General features: G+C 42.2%; 1 protein-coding gene across 6 annotated transcripts in view; it reads left to right on the top strand.

Moving 5' to 3' along the window:
• Nucleotides 1-1,175: 1,175 nt before the first annotated feature.
• NRP1 (neuropilin 1) overlaps nt 1,176-14,257 on the top strand; it is a 185,999-nt gene continuing 172,917 nt past the window's right edge. For 2 of the 6 annotated variants that reach the window (XM_069086471.1, XM_069086467.1), the window contains exons 1-2: nt 3,012-3,710; nt 7,150-7,324. In XM_069086471.1, coding sequence (XP_068942572.1) covers nt 3,641-3,710; nt 7,150-7,324 — 245 coding nt within the window. In that variant the 5' untranslated portion in view covers nt 3,012-3,640. Of the gene's footprint in view, nt 1,266-2,053; nt 2,710-3,011; nt 3,711-7,149; nt 7,325-14,257 lie in introns of those variants that run through there. The other 4 variants (XM_069086472.1, XM_069086470.1, XM_069086469.1 and 1 more) reach the window with 3 other exon arrangements.

The following is a 14,257-nucleotide window of genomic DNA, read 5'->3' as shown; positions in this document are numbered from 1 at the left end:
CCTAGGGAAAATTGCTAAATCCCTCAAGGGTCTCTCCCTTATTCTCTTATGGCTGTCAGTCTCTCCTCCCTCCACCCACTATTCTGGTGCTCCCCTCCCCACTCCTTTCTGGAGCTAGTAGAAATTTCTGATTGGCTTTTTACATCACTACAGGTGGTGTCAGAAAGGAGGTAATAAGCAAGTACAGTTTACTCTGAATCAACCCCCATGCAGGCTGTATGGGGAAATCAAGGAGAGGCTGGAACAAAAGCCAGTAGCCTGGTCGGCTAAAACTCGGAAAATTGTGGCAGGATTTAAGGATTCAGCATAGGGGAAATAGCAGGACTTGGAAATCAGGATTTATTTGTATTACAGAGCTTATTCTTTTTGTTGTTGTTTTAGGTGATTGAAGAAAGGAGTTGGCAAACTCCCATAGCCAGTGAGAAGGAAAAGTGAACAGTTCACTTTGAATCCATCCAACAGTTCTGCAAGAGAGTTCTTGGGGGTAGGGGGGCATAGATGGACATCTCAAATGTGATAGGTTGGGGGACAGAAGATAGGGAGGCAGTACTCAGCAAGGAAAGATAACTGCACTTTTCTAAACACACACACACCAGGAGCAAGGTTATTCTTTGCTTGCCCCGCTTAGTTCAGCCTTGAAAGAGGCAGACTAGAGGGACGAACACAGGCTGAGCACAGACGGCGTTGAAATGTCCCCAGGACACTCCAATCTCCCACCCCTCCAGCAGACCCAACCATTTGTCAACCAGCCTGAACCCTCGGGTTATCTTCTATCTATGCATCTGAATGGGCGGTGGGAAGGGGGCGTGCTGAAGTTGGAACAGTCCCTCAGACCTTTGTGTTCCTGGATGGCTTCTATATTAGATTAGGAGCTGGATTGGAGTGGATGAAGAGGAAGAGAGATGTGGAGACAGAAGGACAAGAAGGAATGCCAGCCTGGGGTTTCAGTGAAGGAACCTTTCCCGCTTTTCGGTCAGATGGGCAAGGCTGCATTATGCCTTGTTACAATAAGGCTACCAGACATCCCTTCCTCTCCTCCCTAGCGCCGGCACCCTAGCCAGAGTCTAGCTTCCCTAGCAGCGCCTCCAGTGGCCTCCTTAGCGGAGGCGGGAGTAGGGGCGGTTCTCAGGGCTGGAGATGGGCAAGGAGGCGTGCCAGGGGGCAGGGTGGATCAGGGTCTCAGGTGAGGAGATTGGGTGAGAGGTACTCAGCAGGCGGCGCGTGGGGAAAGGCTCCGGGGGAAGGGGAAACAGCAGGCAGTTTGGGTGAGTGCTTTGGGCTGGGCTTGGAACTGATGCACCAGTCCATCCTTTAACACCCCCCCCCCCCCCCCCCCCCCCCCCCCCCCCGCCAGGAGATAGGCAAACAGCGCGGGCACCCAGCACAGAGAGTACTTTTCTGGGCTCCACTATTTAGGGATTAGAAACCAACGCCCCTAGACGTGCTTCAGGAGAACACGCGTGATTTCTCTCTGGCTCTCTGCACTCCCTGGTTGTGCGACCCGGATCCCGGGCTCCTAGTCTAGTCTCCTTTTCCAGTTCTCTTTAAATTGCCCTTGACCGATCTCCCTCTCGTGTGCTTAGTCGGAATAAGTCCCGATTTCGGGGTGTGTCAATAAGGGCCAAACACTGGGGAAATGCCGTGATCTCACGTTTCCAAAACATCCTCCTTCGGTGGGTATCCGTGGGGCAACCTTCTACCTAGAGTGCCTGATACCTTGGTCTCCGCCTCTTTATTCCATGTGAAACATTTTATCTACTCCGGTGTACTGATGATCTTCAATAGCGGCTATCTGTGAAATGAGCTAGGGAGAATCCTAGGATGAGGGAACCAGGGGCCAGTCAGCTGCTGGTGTGAACACCCCTCCCAAGAGGGAAAAGAGTTGGGCGGGGGATTAGGGGGGAGAAGCTATAGGATCAGCCCCAACATGTGCCTCGCCTGTTGCTGGAAGGGTGCAGCGAACGCCCAGTAGAGGTGGACAAAGGTTCCTCCTCTCCTTCCCCCTGGGAATCTAGGGACACAGTAGGCTTGATGCCTTTAAAATAGGAACCGAGGAGCACCTGGGCTTATAAGTAGAATGAACGGGTGGGGTTGGGCGACAGTTATATCTCGACTTGGATCTAGATCCCCTACTGTCCTTTCCCCGCCACCCCTGGACTACAGGGCACCCGGGACTGGTGAACAATGGAGCGGGTGGGCAGCGCCCCCGGCACCGAGTCGTATAGGCTGGGTTACCCCCTAAGCTGCTTGCTCAGAAACCCTGCCCCGGGTTTTCTCTTGAGGCAGATGGGCATCTTACGCTTAATCGATTTCACTTGGCTTTAAGAGAAACTGGCTGCCATCCCCCACCCTATCTTTGCGGGTGGGGAAGGCGCAGTCCACCTCCCCTCCAACCAACACTAGAGCTCCTGAGACCACTATGGGGGCTGGAGAGGTCAGGAAGGCAGGGGTGGGGGCTGGGACAGCTGCGCCTCTGCTGGCTTGGGTGCAGACAAACCCCGCTCCTCCTTCAGCAGTGGCAGCGGTGGCAACGGCAACAGCAGCAGCAGGCGACTTGTGAGTTACAAGAACAAGCTGCCGCCTCCCGGGCGTTTCGCACTCCTCTCCTCCAGGACTCGGAGTCACTCTCTCTGCTTCGGCGGCTGCCGCCGCTACCCTGGACTCATCTCCCGGGCCCCTTTCAAGCCCGGAACTAGCAGCATTCTACAGGCAGGTCACACAGAGGCCCTGCCTTGCTTTGCTCGTTGTGCCCTTTTTTTTTTTCACTGCCCAAGGAGAGACTGCCTACTAGTTGGCACTGAGACCCATTGCCCCTGGCGCCCTCCTTCCACACATATACCTCCTACGCTTAGAGAGCCCTAGCGGGGACTCAGAGACAGACGGACTGACGGAGAAAAACACTGAAGGAAACTTATTCTGCTCCCTGCCTCTTGTCAGGCGATTACAGGCGAGCTTATCGGGGAAAGAGGGAGGGAGAAAAGGAGGAAAGGGGGAGAGGAGGGGAGGGGAAGACGGAAGGAGAGAGGGAGGGGAAAAAGAGGCGGGTGTGCAGTTTGTGAAACTCCTCTCTGTCTCGGCTCATCTTTTCAATTGCTTGCTTCTCTCCTTCCCGCAGACACCCCCGGACCTCCCCTGGGCGCGAACTCGTCAGTTTCAAGGGGGTCAAGGAAAAAAAAAAAAGACATCGGATTTTTTCCCCTCTTCTTTCCATTCTGGAATTTGCCTTCAGGCTATCCGTGTCTCCCTTCTCCCTCCCTGCAACACCAAGACCTCCTCCACCCACCAGCACGTTTGGTTTTTTTTTTTTTTTTTTTTTTTTGGAAATGGCAGGGGCAGCGGCTCTTGGAAGAGGAACAAGTGTGGGAAAAGAGAGAGGAAACCGGAGCTAAATGACAGGATGCAGGCGACTTGAGACACAAAAAGAGAAGCATTTCTCCCGGATCAAGGCAGTGTTCCGCTGCTGCTTGCTTTTCTCCAAGTCAGCCTGAAGGATTTTCAAGCTGTGGGAGGACTTGGGGCTGTCCGGGGGAGTTTTTGCTTTCCCCCTTTCCCTTTTGCCCTCCCCCTTCTATTTGTTTCCTTCACCCCCTCCCCTGGTCTTTTTCTCTGCCCGCGGCTTTCTGCGTCCTGGTTGAGGAGAATGGATTGGGGGCTGCTGGTCCTGCACTGTGCCGCGCTCACGGTCGCCCTTGCCAGCGCGGTTCGGAATGGTAAGTGACAGCAGGCGGCCGGAGAGGCGCGTCTGACAGCCGCACGCACGTCTCTGGGCCCGGGGCTGGAGGGCGCAGGAGCCCCGGGTGGGCGCTGCTCCGAGTGAGGAGTCGCCTGCGCCTTCTAGCTGGGTGGGCACCGCACCACAGCCGCTCAAGACGCAGTCACTCACTAGCCTTCTCCTGGCCTAAAGGAAACTTTTTTTTGGAAGGGGCGGGGGGGAGGGCTGGAGTGGATTAGATGTTAAGTGTTTTACATCAAGAGGATTTGTGTATGTGTGTGTGTGTGTGTGTCTGAGTGTGTGTGTGTGTTTCCTCTCTTTCTCTGTTACAAAGCAAAATTGCCAACCTTACCAGATCAGCGCACCAATTATCGTAATAATGTTTCCTCCCAAAGGCAATTAGATGAGAATCCCTTTCAAAATTTTGATGACTGCTGAAAGTTAATGAAGGCTTTAAAGGAAAAACTTCCTAGCCCTCTCAGTATCCCAAATATCCAGCAACCTCATGTGTGTCTGCAGGTATTGGTGTGGGATGTGTTTTTCCGAGTGCTGCTAGTCATCTGTCCCCTAATCCTGTCATGAAAGTCTGGAGTTTGAATGAAAGTTACACAGTGTCAATAAAGGAATTTGATATATACAGTATAGGAGACGAGCCTATCTGAAAATCCCTACTGTTCAGTGTGGTTTTAAAATCTCTTCGGCTTAAGTAAATGACAGAATGTGTGGGCTATAAACAGGACCATGTAACATAAACAATGTTTTAAAATGTGATCTGGCTGTAGGATTGTTTGCCTCCCACTTTAAAGTGGGTGAAGCCTGGGATGTGAAAATCTCTTTTCAGTTAAGCCTTCAGCAATTATTATTAACTAATTATCAAATATTTGCTTTTGCCTGACTTGGATTTCAATCAAAGTAATTAGAAGAAAAGAACATCCACTACTTATTGTGGTATATTGTTTTAATAAGAGACCACAAGTGGAGTGTTTTATACTGAGAGGAATTTAAATCAGGGGTTTATGATGGAAGTTAATCTCTCTAATATGTTTTCAGGAGGCTGTGTGATTTAAGCAATGGATTCCCCCCTGCAACCACCAGTGTTCTCACAAATATGCTAGGAAAGCAAAAATGTGTGAATGTTAATTTGTGACTTATTAATGAACTCCAGTTGGTGGTATCTTTCTGAACTCTCATGGCAAGGGCATGGGAGGGGGGTGAGATCTCTCTTCCATCTGAATGAGTTCAACTGACCAGTCCTTAGAAATTAACAGCCTTCCCCCTCCATCTCCCCCTCACCCCATTCATGGCAGACTTAGTATGTATGGTGTAGGAAGTGCACCGATAGTGGATTTGAAATCAAATTCGAAAGGTTGTAGAAAATTACATAGCAAGTACGATGTCATATTTCTTCAAATGCTTAGCAGGAGTAATGAGGACTGGTAAAGAAACAGAAATGCAGCCGCTCAATCAGTTAGAGTTTGAAAAAAAAAAAGGCTCCAGGAGTCACCAAGGCCACCCTCTTTAACTTATCAGAGCTCCTAAAGCCATGGCCACCTCCTCCCAAATGCCAGTGCCTGCTAAATTAATTCATTAACCTTATTTAGGACTAATGGTCCTGAGTCATTAGAAATCGCTCTTTCTTAATCAACTGTTAGAGAGATTTAACAGAGCCAGGGAGTCTAGCAGTCCAGTTATCTTATTATACTGTCACTTTCTCAGAAGTCACAGATTAAAGATCATTGGTGGTACTGAGCCCACCTAATCGTCTTCTGAAGGGACTCTTGTCAAGTGACTAGGAGCAGAGCTGTTTTATTTCACTCTTTTAACAGATGCCAGATTCTGCCATGTTGTTTGCACAGAGCTGGAGGAGACTTAATGAGACGGGGTCACTTTCCAAGTTCTCTGCAAATTTAGAATAATGCAAGACTCTCAGTAGAATCACATAACAAAGTCCAATATGATCATTAGCCGAGATGTTGAACTCCAGTCGCAACATCGCTTGGTCTTGGCAAACACAAGGCTTTTAAAAGCCAAAAAAAAAAAAAAAAAAAAGAGGAGAAACCAACATAAGTCTACTCTAGTCCAAAAAACATGGTTAGAAACATCTAGTGATTGAGAAAACAATAGAATTTATATTGTATTCTTTCTCTCTAATTTATGGGAAATGATATCTGTAATGCATGTAGCTTTATGCATTTTTGATGTGCATTTCATCTTTCATTTCCATTTGACCTGGTTTTCCTGTAATAAAATTCTGTACATTTATAAATTCATGCTGAGAGCAAAGAATGCCATTCTCTTTCCACAGGGAATCTATTAGATGCCATATTCAAATCTATATATACCATTACTGAAAAGTTGTGATTGATAGGCTTATATATTTCACTGGTGTCATACCTGTTCCTCTTCCATAGTTTATGCACAGATTTTTTTTTATTGCTAAAAATTAAGCATCAGTAAATGTGGCAGTCTTTCAAGCTGAAGCTCTCCAGTATGAAATCCATCATAAAAAGTGACAATGAAAATCGACGCTGCACAATAAAGCAGCCTCAGAGACTGGTTTATTTAGCTCTTGGCGATCAAGCCAACATTTGGCTTTTGGAAATGATGAGTCTCAAAACCATTAAGCCCACCTTTCCCAGGATGTTAGACTGTGGCTTACCATATGGGGCACCTACACTTCCTGACATTGACTGTCCAACAGTTAAGTAATTAGAAATAAAGCTGTGTGATTATTTATTTTTCTTTCTGCACCATTACTTTGATCTAGTCTCCAGGCCTGAGCAACTTTACTCAGAGAAATAATACAGAATTATTTCTGGTTCACTAAAAACACTTTGTTCTCTGCTCAGTCTGTGTTTCAAGAACAGAGATAGCTTGAAAGTACTGAGATTTATGAACTGATAAAACAAAAGAAGGTTTGGTTTAAAGCAAGGGCTATGAAGATGGTCCCCAATGACCAATGACACAGACCAGGCTTATCATCAAAAAGCAACACAGGGGTTCGAACTGCATCTCTTAGTCACCTTCCACTTAGAACTTGTTACTTAATAAGATTACACTTCTTGGAGATAATTAAGTCTAGCAGAAGCCCCCTAGGGACCGTGTTAACATCCATTGAGGGGATTTAATGTTTTTAATGCTGGAAGATCTTTTTCTTGGGAGAGAACTTTGAAAAAAACTCCCCTTTGGAGTACCAATGGCGTTTTCAAAGGAGTTTCTCCATAGTGTGCAAATGCTTGGGAGTTCAAATAATGATCTTGTTAGACCTATTTCAGACAACAATACTTGAAGAACCCGGGAGGGGGAGGGGAGGAAGATGGAGAGTCACCAAAAAGTTCTGGAAAGTTTAACAACTGATAAATTGCCAAGAAAGCTAGACTGTCAAACTGTCATTTGTAAGGAAAAGATGAACTAAAGCAATACTATTTTCATTCCAGGTAAATGTGGCGATAATATAAAAATTGTAAGTCCTGGGTACCTTACCTCTCCTGGCTATCCTCATTCTTATCACCCAAGTGAAAAATGTGAATGGCTGATTCAGGCTCCAGACCCATACCAGAGAATTTTGATCAACTTCAACCCTCACTTTGATTTGGAAGACAGAGACTGCAAGTAAGTGCGCTTATCTGAACAGGGCACTATGGCACCATCTAGTGGTAACAGATGTCTATGGGGAGAGCCAAAGTAGAATGGGAGAAAAGAGAAAAACCAGCTGATGTGTGCAAGATGGTTTATAGATGAATAAAGAAACATCTGAAGCCAGACCAGATCATATGTTAGTGGTATAAGATATGAATGCTATCTTTAGTGATGTCTGAGCCCCAAATCATACAAGATTATCTTGTATTTTGTGATCTCTTTGTCTCCTTTTTCTCTAATATAGGAAGGGGCTTGCTAATTTTTTGCTGTTTAAATTCTTGGTGTTTCAGTCATTTTTTTTTTCTTGGAGGGATATGAGAATAGTAAATAACATCTCTGGCTAGCATTTTTGTGAAAAATTGCAGGGCACTAAAATTTACAGCAACCACAAACAGCAAGGTCAGACTTTTTAGCAAATCTATGAACATTTTACTATTTAAGAACTATATTTATCTTATTTATGCTTGACATGGGAAACCATAAATTGTTTTGGATGACAATAAGTCATATAGTGGTAAAAATAGGATAAGTGAATCTTCTGGTAGAGTAAATAATGGCTTTTTATGAAGACATTCTAAAAATCAGTGTCTAAGTGCAAAGACCTATTAAACTGGTGTCTCACATATAGGACAATGTCTTTCCCCATTTCCAGGAAAGGGTAGAATTTTAAGTGCCTTGCCTTAGCTCTTGTGTTAATTCGTTAAATGGTCCAATTATGCCTGACTTCATTATTAAAATAAAAGGCATTTCCACATATAGGTATGATAAAAACCACTTGACTTATTAGGAAGATATATGTAAATATAGTTTCTTTGTGATAATAACCCAGGTCATTTTTCTGCTTTTTGATTTATGTTTGCCTTATCTGCTATAGAGCAACTCTAGGTGATGTATGCTTTGAATATGATTAAATACTGCATTCAGCTCAATTTAGTGTTTGTTTATCTACTGTGGATACTTAGTAGTTCTCCTGTCTGTCTTACTCACATCATCATATGCTATAGTCTTACCTACACTCTTGTCTCTACTCTCCAGAGGTGTTGAATTGGTATTTATATCAATCTTTTGTGGAATTCAGGCATAGAAATCTTTTTATCAAGGGAGGGAGAGAACTATTTAGGTGTCAAATCTGTAATGTTTCTTGGGGAATGACAGTCTCCTTAGGTTTAAAGAACAGTCTCTTACTTATAATGTGATGTATGTAGCCACTTCAATAAGAAAAAAAAGTCATTGTTAACTAGGTACATTTATTATTAGGTAAATTCTGTATGTTGTTCTTACACACACAGGATCTTTTCTTCTAAATTGATAATACTACAAATTATGATATTATATAAAATGCATAAACATTCACACCAATAGGATTTTTCCAACCATTTTCAGAGTTTTTTTCATGAACATATTGTCATAGGGTGACATGAGGGAAAGGAGGTATTCCGTTTAATCCAATATTCTGGTCAATGGACAGTTATGGATGGGTAAAAATTGTCAGAGAATTAAAATGTAAGAAAATGTGCTATAAACAACATTCATCTTTATTTGATGATCCATAAGCACTACAAGGATCATAGATTTAGACTTCAGAGGCTAGGGAGTCTTGTCCTTCCCTCTTCCTGCCACCATTTTCCAAATGAGGAAAATGAGGCTGAGAGAGGTTAAATGACTGACCCAAAGCCACAAAGCTAGTAAGTGTCCAGAGCACGATTTAAACCTCTGTCTTCCAGACTCCAGTTCCAATATGCTATCCTCTATACCATGCCACCTCTTGCTTCAGGATATTGCCCGAGCTTCAGTTAGGTAATTCATAAACATTACAGCATACATGTCTAGAAATTTCAGTTCATAGAGTTTTGCTGATCGGAATGTCAGACAACAGGGAATTTGCTATAGTTTGCTCTGCTGGGTGAATTTGTAGTGCCTGTCAGCTAGACAACCTGAGTACCTAGTCTCCAGTTTATTTGGTTGCTTCTTAATGTCCATACCCCAGTAGACATTTCCTGTAAGAAGTTTTTTTTGCATCTTGTATAATCATATTATTCCAGTAAGTAAGGTCCTTTTGGACTCGAGTCTAAATTATTTCCTATTACTTGATCTGTAAATTCTTACCATATGTATGTATAATATAAGAATTTTAAGGAGCCTTTACTCTGTTAAAAGTTTCAACATTGAAAGTCAGTAAGTGGGGGGGGGGGAAGACAGAGAGAGAGAAAGAGAGAGAGAGAGAGAGACAGACAGAGAGAGAGACAGAGAGAGAATGACAGAATTAATAAATAGGGGAAATTTAAATTTCTAACAGGGATAATATCAGTAATTTTGAAAAAATTACAGAAAACTGGTAAGGCTAAGACTATATCACATAATCTCAGAATGTTAGGTCTGCAGGGAGAAAGATTAGAGAGAATCTATCTCTTTCACTTTACAATAAGTAGCTTGCCTAATGTCATCCATCCAGGACTGACTGAAACAGATTTAGCAAAAAAAAAAAGTGTTTTCTGAATAATTGCATTTAAAGTTTACTTCTAAGTTGCTACCTCTTGACCTACATGAAAAACTTTTATGTTGAATTTAGTGAAGATTGTGTGTTTGTAGTGTTAGGGATGAGTAGTTTTGTGCTGTATGTTACTCCTTGACCTTTTAACTAATGGGAATTTCAAATGTGCAGAAAGACCAATCTCTGAATTTCCTCTGCTGCCATACAAAATACTATGCTAGCAGACAACAGAGATAATAGGAGTAGATCTTGGAAGTGTGGCCACATTTTTCATCTCTTAGGTAGGTAGAAGACAGAACCAGCAATTTTTGTTGATAGCCATTTGGCACCTAATATTGGGAAGAATTTCCTTGGTACCATGGACGGAGGAGGGAAGCAAAAATATTTTAGAAGAAATTGGATCATTGGGCAACAGTTCAGGTAGGAATTTAAATGTTCACAAGTTCAATCTCCCCAGGAAGCTTAGTTGAGAGAGGCAGACTACATTGGATTCTAATTTCAGCTCTTCCCCTAGAAAACTGTTGATCTCAAGCAACTCATCTAATCATTCTGTGCATCTTGTGGAGTTACATGTTTTACCTATCTCATAAGATAATTAAGTAAAATGAGATCATCCCTGTAGAAGCTTCTGGAGTCCTCTCTCACTAACTGCTTTGCATTTGATTTGTATTTGTTTTCTGTATATTTATTTATATACCCCTTGCTTTCCTCCATAGAATGCAAGCATCTTGAGAGCAAGAATCACATCATTTGTTACCTTTATATCACAAATGCCTAACAAACTACCTGTCACAAAGTAGGTACCTACTAAATGTTACTTGATTTATTGATTTGAAAAACTAAAAGCAGTCCTCAAATGTTAAGCACTTTTATTTTCATTATATCATCCCCAGAATTTTAATCAATGACTAAATATTTCAAACTTAGAAATCCTAATATTATCCTGAAAGCATTGATCTAGGAATTGTGATGGTTAGGAGTTTAGAGCTATTTTGTAAATTAAAATTTAATGGTATTTCACCACATGGAATTTTCATGTCATTCTCTTGTTTTAGAGCTATTTTGTAAATTAAAATTTAATGGTATTTCACCACATGGAATTTTCATGTCATTCTCTTGTTTTGGTCAGCTTAAGGAAGTTTAATACCTTGGACAATGTGTGATTTTGAGAGTGTGAGTGTTTCCTCCATTGGCACACATCACATTCTCTGCTTGGTTTCTCATGGTTTCACGAGTTAATATAAACCCAATCTCTCCCATTAACACTCTCCACCTCTCCCCCCAAAAAAACTAATATCACCTGATAATCAATCTCTCTGCATTTAGCTAAGCCGGTCTTTGGTCAACAAGCCATTGCCAGGCTGTGCCAAAAAGCCTTTCCAAAAATATAGATGATGCTAGAGCCTAAGACTCTAGTTATCCTCTTTGAGAACCCAGGTTCACATCCGTGTCACAATCAGGCATCCAAGTAGGATTTTAATGGAGAATGGCCAACTTGTACACTATAAAAGCAGGAGCAGGTGGATCTAAGATAAAAACTCATTGAGGAGAATCTTAGAGAGCCAAGTCAGCAGTTTCCATTTGTGGGGATTGAAGATAGAGAAATAATTAGACTTTCATAATAAGCAAGTCAAGACTAATGGAACAATATCCTAAGGACAGGATTAGTGGGAAAACATTCAGGAAATTCAGTGTTGCAATCAACCACTATCGTAGTCACAGACTTCTACAGGAAAGGCTCAGTGTGATATTACAAGACTGAACTAAGGAGCTGAATTATTATTTTAAAATGTCGGGGAGAAGAACTCATCCTTGGAGTCACTCTGTCAACAGTATAGAGGGATGATTCCCTTATAATCCAGAGAAGTGTTAAGTTCAGTTGTAACAGGTTATGCTTATTATTGACTTTGAGATAGTCTCCACATTGTATAATGTTTGTTTGTAGTGTTCAAAGTGGTTTACGATCTCCGAGAAAGTTAGTGGTGATAACTTTTTTTTTTCATGCAAGGGGTAGTAAGTAGACAATGATTTCTGACACAGAAGGAGGTATAGAAAGAAGGAGAGAATGGTCCTTTTATCCTTGTTATACTAGCAAAATCTTGCTTTTCTGTGAAGTGACAAGAGACTGTTAGAAGTGAAGAAGAGGGAAACTGACCCATGAAGCATCTGGTGAAGCATTGCTCAGAACATTTTAATGCCCGCTGTATGTTGTAAATGGCTTTCCATGTTTACATTAGGTTAGCTGGGTCTTACTCCGCTAAGGTTTCCTTTCTGTGGTAAAGCAGACATCTTGAATCTCATAAAACTTTATATCTGTATAATAAACAAGAATGTCACTGATACAGTAGTTAGAATTTATGGAACTTTTCCGGTTTCCCAGCAATGCAAACTATCAGCATGATAATTTATAATGGTTTGTGACAAATGCTGTTGAGCGAAGAGGTGTGTGGTTACATTCAGATCAGATGTCGTCATCTGGGGAGCAATAAAAATTTCACAGACATTGGGTTAAAAACATTAAGAAAATGAATGTGAAGCTCCAGAAAAAAAAGACCTAGAGATGGTGGGAGGAAAAGCCCAGTAGTGGTCTTCTTACTGAGCAATTATAGACTTGATGACCAGGTGCAACAGTGTTGTTTTATAGGAGAATATGGATTCTATCCTATACCATTATTCCCTTAAAGTCTGTCATTCTGTGTAAAAAACAATCTTTTCTTTTTTTTTATTATTATGAGCAATCGGGGTTAAGTAGCTTGCTCAAGGTTACACAGCCAGGTGTTTCTGGCTGGGTGCTAAGTGTTGGAGCCCGGATTCAATCCCCAGGTCATCCCGACACTGGAGCCGGTGCTCTTACTCGCTGTGCCACCCCAACAATCTTTTCTTTTGTAGAATTGTTAATAAGTATATATTTTTTACTAACAAATGCATTCAAAGGGAAAATGTGTATAAAGTTCATTTTAATTTTAACTCCATTATTAACTTAATGAAGTTTATAGAAATTTATAGAGTTAAAGTTTATAGAAATTTATATTCAGTTAGAGTTTATAGAAATTTATATTCAGGTCTGTTTTTAAAACCTGAAGGAAAACAACAGGAACAAGTTGAACTTCTTTATATTAAAAAAGAAAAAACCCTAATTCTCCAACTTGGACTATCTATAGAAATTGTTCAACCAATACTTATTCAACACCTACTATGTGCACCAAACCCAGGTGCTTCAGGAAATGAAAAGTAAGAAACAGTCACTTCCCTCAAAGAAATTAACTATTAACTTTGACATTTTGCTAATGTAATTTAACTTAATTGTATTCATCACCCTTGACAAAAGAAGATATAAACCTTGGATCTTGAGAGCCATGCCAATGGATCTCAAGCTCTTCAAGTCAGAAAGACTTTGAGTGGGGGCCTTATGACGGACTCTATGTCTGTTATCTGATCACTGGCCTTACAAAGCTAAGGAACTTAATTATTATTATATGTAGTAGTCACTGGTATTTCACACCAGCTTGGCTATAGGGCAATGTATCAGAAGCCTTTCCAAACATAGTAGGAGTCTAGGACTCTAGTTATCCTCTTTGAGAACCCAGGTTCACATCTGTGCCACAATCAGGCATCTAACTTTAACAACTCTTCCTTCTCTGCTTCTGACCCTCTGGACTTGGCCACCATGCCCTAGTTGGTGGCTGGAAGTTCCCCTCTGCACCTAGAATATCCCTCCACCAAATTCCACTCATCCCTCCATCCCTCCATCCCTCCCCTGGTGAGTTTCTCCCAGAACCTTCATTTTGAGGAAGGGCTCAGGGCAACTATCCTTTATTCCTCTCCCAGCTCCACTTCTAACTCTCCTGATGTGGTCACTATGCCTCACTTTTCCACCTACATCTTCCCTTTTAGCTCCCTTTATGTGTTGAACTCCCTGAGGACAAGGACTGACTTTTTTTTTTTGCTTGCATTTGTATCCCCAACCCTCAGCATGGCACCTGGCATATGGTAGGTGCTTAATAAATGCTTGCTACCTTGACTTGACTTGGTGATCAGTAGTCACTAAGTGCTAGGAACTGTGTAAATGCTGAGGATCAAGAGAAAGGTGAAAGACAATCCTGGAGCTCAAAGGCTAAGAGAAAACACAACATGAAAACAAGTATGTACAAACACATTTATAGGATAAATTAGAGATAATCAACAGAGAGAAGGCACTGTAATTAAGGGAGAATGGAAAAGACTTCCTGTAGAAAGTGGGTTTTGAGAAGGGACTTGAAAAAGCAAGGAGTCAGAGATGAGAAGGGGAATATTCTAAGAATGGAGGACAGCCAGTGGAAATGCCCAATCAGAAGATGGAATATATTGTATAAGGAACAGTCAAGAAGACAGTGGCTCTAAATTGCAAAGTATGTGTGGGGAGAAGGTACATAAGC

Source organism: Petaurus breviceps, unplaced genomic scaffold (assembly GCF_028583685.1).
Source record: "Petaurus breviceps papuanus isolate PSGF00001 unplaced genomic scaffold, PetGlider_PUasm1.0 178, whole genome shotgun sequence".
Lineage (NCBI taxonomy): Eukaryota > Metazoa > Chordata > Mammalia > Diprotodontia > Petauridae > Petaurus > Petaurus breviceps.
Note: the sequence above shows the minus strand (reverse complement) of the source record. Positions and strands in the feature narration are given on the sequence as shown.